We start from the raw sequence: 7,623 nt of genomic DNA, 5'->3' as shown, positions 1-7,623 counted from the left end.
TCGTGGTTGAAGCGTTTCTTATGTAGAGCCGGAAAATAAACCACAAGCTTGAACACTATTTTTACTGACCTTTATCTGTGTAGCCTTCCTGTATTGAGCTTGGCAAGGACTAAAATAATTTCACAGCATTATTTTTCCAACTAATTGTTTTTTTGCTTTAGTTACACTCCAAATAACAGCTGACATTTCAGACTTTTGCTGTAATCAAATTTGTAAACTTGTATTTAAGTTGGTAGATAAGCTACATGTGTGCAGAAAGCACTGAAATAGATTCCTTTGTGATACTAAAGTATTAATAGTTACTGATGTTCAATCTTTGTGCAAAAGAAAGAAATGTATGTGCATTTTTCCACATGCATTATGTTAATGTTGTGTCAAAGAGTTACACATTTATAATATTTGATAGATAGCTGTGTATTTTTGTAGTTCTGTGCACAAGTTTGGATTGAACCCTCTGATTTAATCTAAAATAATACTCTGTGTTATTTTGTTAGGCCAACATGAAAGACAAATAATTATCTTCAAAAAACTTGTTGGAGAATTAAAATTGTAAGAAATGGAAATCAGATCTCTCAGCTACATCTGTGTGAGGTACTATGGGAACGTGTGATTTCAGGCTGTAGATCACGGATTTCTAAAAGGTTTCGTTAGAAGATGTAGGAGGTTACCCCGTAACTCTACAGACGTGAGGTGGGCTCGTCCAGGATTTGAACCCGGGACCTCTCGCACCCTAAGCAAGAATCATACCCCTAGACCAACGAGCCACATGAACAGCTTCACCAACTTCTTTTCTGAAAGTCACACATCAGAGCACGTAGCTGAAGCTGAATATATGAAACATTGTCTTGAAAGCTGCCAGTCAAAAGTCTGGAAACACATCGCCGTGGTTTTTCCACATTGTGGACACAAACAGTTTCAGGACATCAGCTCAGAGCAACGGTCATTTTAAAGAACTTGCCTCATTCAACCAGACAAGCACTTTGTCCATGCTTTAGTGCTTTCTAGCTAAGATATGCTAACATTCATCCTTTGCATCAGAGAGCAACTTGGGGTGTTAATCTGCCAACTCAGGAGGTAAAGCAGATCATTTCCCAGTTGGAAAATTGATGGGATCATTTCCTGGATGCTCCAGTCTGCATATCCATGGACAAGTCATCTTTTCATTTCCAGTCAATTTTATTCATATAGCAACCAATCACAATAACAACCACCTTTATATTGTAAGGTAGACCCTACAGAGAAAAACCGAACAATCATACGATCATCTGACCAGACCATATTTCACTGGCTTTGCTAAATGTTGTTCAGCAAACTTGCTCTTCATACCTGCTGATTCCAGATTTTGAGTTGATGTGAGTGATAAAACATTAATTGAATTACAATATTATACAAAGAATAGAAGTAAATACAAAATGCAGTTTCTAAATAAATGTGTTTATTATTAAGGGGAAAAACCCAAACCTAGATGAACATGTCAGAAAAAGCTATTGCCCCCTGAATTTAATAAATAACTGCAACCAAGCATTTGTAACAACCTGCAATAAATCTTTAACAGCACTGTGGAAGATTTTCAGCCCACTCACTGTTGCAGAATTGTTGTAATTTAGCCACATTGCTGGGTTTTCAAGCATGAACCACCTTTTTAAGGTCATGTCACAGCATATAAATCAGATTCAGGTAAGAACTTTGACTTATTTGGGTGTTTTGCATAATTTTCCTGCTGCAGAAACCAAGTGCGCTTCAGCTTCAGGTCAGGTGAGAACGGATGGCCAGATAGTCTCCTCAAGTTTTTTTTTAAGAGGGCCGAATTAATGGTTCAGTTTAGGACAGCAAGTCTTCCAGGTCCTGAGGCAGCAAAACAGCCTCAGACTATCAGACTATCACCACCATATTTTACTGTTGGTATGAGCTTCCTTTTCTGAAATGCAGTGTGTAATGACACACACTCATCAGTCCAGGGTTTTTTCCCCCAAAAGTCTTGGAACTCTGCCATGCAGGCTGGTGTGCTCCAGTCCCTTTCTTAAAGTGTAGTCATGAGAAAGGGACTTTGATTTTAACTTGAACTAAAAGCTGATCCTAAACTAAGCACAGATCAAACTGATTGATCAGCCATCAGAGGAGTCGGATCAATGGAGCTGCTTCTGTTCCTGATGTCCCCTGTTTGATCCTGGACCTGAACTCTCCCTGCAGAGGAGACACAAGACAGTCAGAGAGACACACAACAAGAGACAAACTTATATTTTCATACTGACCTTTGACCTTTAGCAGCACTGTGGTCTCTCTTGAAATGCTTCTTTCTTTGCTGCTGACATTACAGATGTATTCTCCACTGTCTCTCTCTGTGGGCTGTTTCAGGGTCAGACTGAGGTCTCCAGTTTTCAGCAGGTCTTCATTCATCTTTGTTCGGTCTCTGTAAACCTGGTGCTGTTCTTCAGGCTGGTCAGAGCCGTTCTTATACATGTGAACCAACACTGATGGTACAGGGTCAATGCATCTCCACACAACTTTAGCATCCTCAGGAAGGTTCATAGAAGTTATAAAAGGCAGCTGGACAGACTCCGCCCCCTCCCCCACCTCCAGCAGACAGTCTGAGAGGACAACAAACACAACATGAGCTGTACAGACAGCAGTGAATCTAGAAAACACCTTATTAAGCTTCTTTATAGATGTTGCAGTCTGATATTTACATTTAATTATTGTTATTGTCATTTTTTAAACAAATACACTGTAAGAAATATTTCATAGGTATTTGCACTGACTCATCACTCTCAGCAGAACTGTTTTCTTTCTCTTGATCCCTTTCCCCTCAACTCTGCAGATGTACTTTCCACTGTCTCTGTCTGTGGGGAGTTTCAGGGTCAGACTGAGGTCTCCAGTTTTCAGTGAGTCGTCTCTCATTTCGTTTCGCTCTCTGTAAAACTGGTCTCGTGCATCAGGCTGGTCAGAGCCGGCATGATATTTGTGAACAGTCATCGGTGGTTCAGGTTCATAGCGCCACCACTCCACTTCAGCATCTCCAGGCAGGTTTTCTGTGGTTGTGAAGGGCAGCTGGACAGACTCCGCCCCCTCCTCCACCTCCACCTGACAGACTGAGAGGACAACGAACACAACATGACACAGCAGCAGTTTTATTCAATGATTCCAAATAGAGCTTTAATATTCAATTTTAGGCTCAAACTATGATGTTTAATTAATGTTTAATTAACTAATTTAATTAACTAATTTAATTCAGGATTAATCAATCAATCAAAGCTTTATTCGCCACATGCAGGTTGCCCTGCAGTGAAATCCCCCCCCCCCGACCTTACACACACAACACAGACATCACATGAGGATACAAGTCAGAGATTGGTAGCGTTACAGAAAAACACTGAAATATACACTACAATGGGAAAGTACAAGAGGAAAAAAAGAGACCTCTACTCATGCTGTGCTTCCATGGTAGGACAGCACGAGAACAGGAGACAAAAAAACTCCTCTGCACAAAAAGCACATAAATGTCCACAGCACAACTTTGTGAAAGACATGACAACCCACAGGATTGGGTTGTCATGTCGCCCGAGTGTCCCCTCTCCTCACTGAGGAGTGAGGAGAAAAGGGAGAAAAGAGGGAGAAAAGAGGAGAAAAAGTGCGACCGCCTTCGCTGAGAGCAAGACAAGTACAATAATAATTCAATAATGTATTTTATTGGTTGTTCTTCATTTCTTTTGAATTGTTGCCTTCAGTCCACTTTAGTAGGATTTGAGTGGGACTGCTCACAAAGAAAGAATGAGTCTCTAATTTTTTATGGTAGTTTGATTTTAATAAAGGGAGACAAATTATCACCTCACCTCTGTCGGTGCGCCCCAGGGTGGCTGTGGCTACACTGTAGCTGCCGTCACCAGTGTGTGACTGTGTGGGTCCTTAGGGACTAGTAAAAGCGCTATATAAATACAGGCCATTTACCATTTATTAACAAAAAATCCAAAAAAGAAAGATTACATAAAAAGGGTAAATTCATCTGTATATCATTGAGTGAAACACATATTTGGACCCTTAAACTTACCCAAAGCTACAATCTGTGTGTTCATGTAACACACAGATTGCAATCAATCAAATCAATGAAGTACAGATACTCCTGATCTCAACTCATTTTGTGTATAAATCTATTGTATTGTATCAGTACAATCTATTTTGGTAACTAGTTACAAGAAAGTGGAGCATATAATGACAAGATGACACTTTATTGGATCTTACACCAGTTTACCCAGAGCACTTCGCTCTCGCTCTGCAGGCCTACTTGTTGTTCCTAGAGTATTTAAAAGTAGAATGGGAGGCAGAGCCTTCAGTTTTCAGGCCCCTCTTCTGTGGAACCAGCTTCCAGTTTGGATTCGGGAGACAGACACTATCTCTACTTTAAGATTAGGCTTCAAACTTTCCTTTTTGCTAAAGCATATAGTTAGGGCTGGACCAGGTGACCCTGAATCCTCCCTTAGTTATGCTGCAATAGTGTAGGCTGCCGGGGGATTCCCATGATGCATTGAGTTTTTCCTTCCAGTCCTCACTACTGAAGAAGCTTCTCGTGAGAGGTGAAACATCTTCAAGCAACTTAAAGAAGTCCAGAGCTTTTCCTTTCCACACTCCTTAGACTACGACGACCTGGATCACTGAAAAGCTTCACAGACAAGATCCAAACTAAAACTCACATTTGATAAATGTTATCATTAATTCCACTTTTAAAAAGAAGCTCTGTAACTTTGCTCTGCTTCACTTCAGCAGCATCAGGTAATGTTCATATGTCGATTCATGGTTTTCTACAGTTTTTGATCTACTGCAGAATATTTTTAAGGTTATCTGCTATAAAAGGCCAGACCAGGAAAATCTCCTTCATGTTTTTCTGTGTTTTATTCTCAGTTACTTTGACACAAAGGCATCTGCTGTGATGCTCACAATTGTAATGAAGTCTCACATGTATCAGTGCTGATAAATGATCAGAATTATAATATTTCTGACTGTCTGAGGCAAAATTGAATCAAAACGGGACCTCGTGAATTGGAATCAAAGGGATTATAGAAATCAGTGATGATACCCAGCCCTAGTGAGCAGCCTGGGCCTGACAGAGTGGATGTAGGTGTGGGTAATAAGGAAAGATGAAAAGAACTATTGATAACTTTTTGTTAAGTTAAAGTCTGATCCGTCTGAAATTCATAGCCAGCTCTGACACGGAGCCATCGATCTCTGAACGCTGTAAAAGCAGCAGTGTATCCAGGAAACACATTATAAATGCACTGCCCGAGTGTCCCCTCTCCTCACTGCCTTTCAGCAGCATGCAACAGCAAACAGGTCGTCAGAGGAGCCGAGATGATGATTGTGTTGATTGTGATGATGTGTTAATACACCTCTCTGAATGTTATAATTAGTCATTAATAACCTCTGCCTCTCTACCACAGCATGTCTGTTTATCAGCCATCGTTTTGTTGGAATGGGTCAGAAATGGCCGCCCCAGTCCTGGTTCTGACGGAGGTTTCTTCATGTTAAAACAAAGTTTTTCCTCCCACTATCACCAAAGCACTTACCCATAGTGGGCTCATATGATTGTTGGGTTTTTCTCTGTTTTCTCTGTATTATTGAAGGAACTACCTTATAATATAAAGTGCCTTGACGCAATCGTTGTTGTGATTTGGTGCTGTATAAATAACTGACTTAAATTCATTTCTGACCTCTGACTTTCAGCTTCACTTCTCTCTTCAGCAGGATGTTTCCCTCGCTGGTGTAGGCGGTGCAGGTGTAGACTTCGTTGTCTCTGTCTGTGGGGTATCTCAGGGTCAGACTGAGGTCTCCAGTTCTCAGCAGGTCTTCATTCATCTTCGTTCGGTCTCTGTAAAAGTGGTCTTGTTCTTCAGGCTGGTCAGAGCCGTTCTCATTCACGTGGACCTTTGTGGTCCGGATGTAAATGCAGGTCCACTCCACTTTACTGTCTTTAAGCAGGTGAAGTTTGGTTTTGCAGGGCAGCTGTACAGACTCGACCCCCTGCTCCACCTCCACCAGGGGGACTGAAAGGAGAAAAAATACCACAATGAGCTGAACACAGCATCATCAGCACTGAGAACATTTTGTTTGGATGAAGTGAAACATCTGCACTGAAAACATGTTTGACTGGCTGCAGCCTGGGATTTGTCCTGTTGCTCCACTGAGCAGACACAGTGTTATCTTTGGTGTCCTAAATCAATTATGGGAAGAAATTTATCATCGGTGCCATCTGTCTTTATCTTCACTTCCTACACCCAAACTGGAAATGTTAATAGACCGTCATGTGAGCTTGCCTACTTAATATTTCCTTTGAATTTTCTATCTACATGTAGATTATTATGAACTTATGTTAAATAAGCTATTATTCTGGGCTATGCAGGCCCAGACAAAGCGTGCAGCATTTTAATGAGGTTGTTTAATGTGGAATAGAAGAAATAGAAGAAGCTCGTGTGAGTTTCCTTAAGAAAACATCTGATCCTCAAAATCCTGGTGCTTTCAGGCTGACATTGACTCAAAAACATTATCATTATAATATTTTCATTCTAAATCATTTTATAAATTTCTCTTAAACTCCTCAATTTCTCGGACTTGTGTCACATCTTTAGTTTGAGCTGATAAAAAAGTAATGGTTGAGAAACCTAACTTAATAGATCTTACTGTAGCTCACTCATCAAGTCCTGTTCACCTCAGGGACAGATTATCAGTGTGGTCACCAAGCTCTTTAATTCCTGACTCACATCTTCATCTTTTGTCTTCAGCACTCACCTCTGACATAGAGCTTCACTTGTTTCTTCTTCAGGATGTTTTCCCCCCTGTAGACGGTGCAGGTGTAGGTGAGTGCGTCTCTGTTTGTCGGGTATTTCAGAGTCAGGCTGAGGTCCACATCTATCTGCAGGTTTTTCCTCATCATTGTTCGATTTCTGTAAAACCAGTGCTGTTTTTCAAGGTGGTCAGAGCCGTTTTTAAACACGTGCACTATCCTGTTGGAGCTGTCAGTCCACTCTACAGTTACATCTTCACGTCGGTAAACTGTGGTTATAAAGGGCAGCTGAACAGACTCCACCCCCGAATCCACATCCACCTGTGGGACTGTGAAGTAAGAACAACAAATAATGATTTGTGCGCGCAGTCTGTCAAAGCTCTCATGTTTGACATGTAAAGTGTGTGAGGGGAGCAAAGAGTAATTCAATTAGGATTCTAGACAAATAGCTGCCGTTTGTCCTCAGGAAGGCATGAAACATGGGGAAACACTGGTTTGTGTTTTATTGAAAGAAAGGAGACAATTAAAACCACCTATTAACATAACTAATAGATTAAGAAGAAGAAAAAACACTACAAGTCAAGTAAAACAAATCTGAGGTTTAGGGATGATTCAGATTATTCACAATGCAAACACGTCACACACACAACATACCTTTCTTAAAATAGCTTCTGAAGTAAACTCCAACACCCACGATGACAGCTGCAACTACAGCCAGGACACCCAGAGCCACTGGGACACTGATGGGAACTTATAACACAATGAAAACATGAACATTACATGATGTTAACATAAAATGATTAACACTCTGTGACACTCCATGTGATTTTGAATCTCTTTGCACTGACCTCCAC

General features: G+C 40.8%; 2 protein-coding genes and 1 non-coding gene across 3 annotated transcripts; all 3 read right to left on the bottom strand.

Moving 5' to 3' along the window:
* Positions 1-692: 692 nt before the first annotated feature.
* On the bottom strand, positions 693-764 carry trnap-agg. The gene has a single exon. It is a non-coding gene; the product is annotated as a tRNA-Pro (tRNA).
* Positions 765-1,155: 391 nt separating this feature from the next.
* On the bottom strand, positions 1,156-2,508 carry LOC102296595 (myelin-oligodendrocyte glycoprotein-like). The gene is made up of 2 exons (XM_005952958.2): positions 2,253-2,508; positions 1,156-2,184 (listed from the first exon to the last, which is right to left on the bottom strand). Exons 1-2 carry the CDS (start codon positions 2,458-2,460, stop codon positions 2,093-2,095), a joined length of 300 nt encoding a protein of 99 aa, XP_005953020.1. The 5' UTR covers positions 2,461-2,508; the 3' UTR covers positions 1,156-2,092.
* Positions 2,486-7,611, bottom strand: LOC102296909. The gene is made up of 6 exons (XM_042217676.1): positions 7,424-7,611; positions 6,775-7,098; positions 5,700-6,032; positions 2,760-3,089; positions 2,546-2,588; positions 2,486-2,504 (listed from the first exon to the last, which is right to left on the bottom strand). The coding sequence occupies exons 2-6, from the start codon at positions 6,917-6,919 to the stop codon at positions 2,486-2,488; spliced, it is 870 nt and encodes a 289-aa protein (XP_042073610.1). The 5' UTR covers positions 6,920-7,098; positions 7,424-7,611.
* Positions 7,612-7,623: the final 12 nt, after the last annotated feature.

The sequence above is a fragment of the Haplochromis burtoni genome, unplaced genomic scaffold (genome assembly GCF_018398535.1).
Source record: "Haplochromis burtoni strain Fernald_Lab_line unplaced genomic scaffold, NCSU_Asbu1 Contig_2552, whole genome shotgun sequence".
NCBI classification, from domain to species: Eukaryota; Metazoa; Chordata; class Actinopteri; order Cichliformes; family Cichlidae; genus Haplochromis; species Haplochromis burtoni.
Note: the sequence above shows the minus strand (reverse complement) of the source record. Positions and strands in the feature narration are given on the sequence as shown.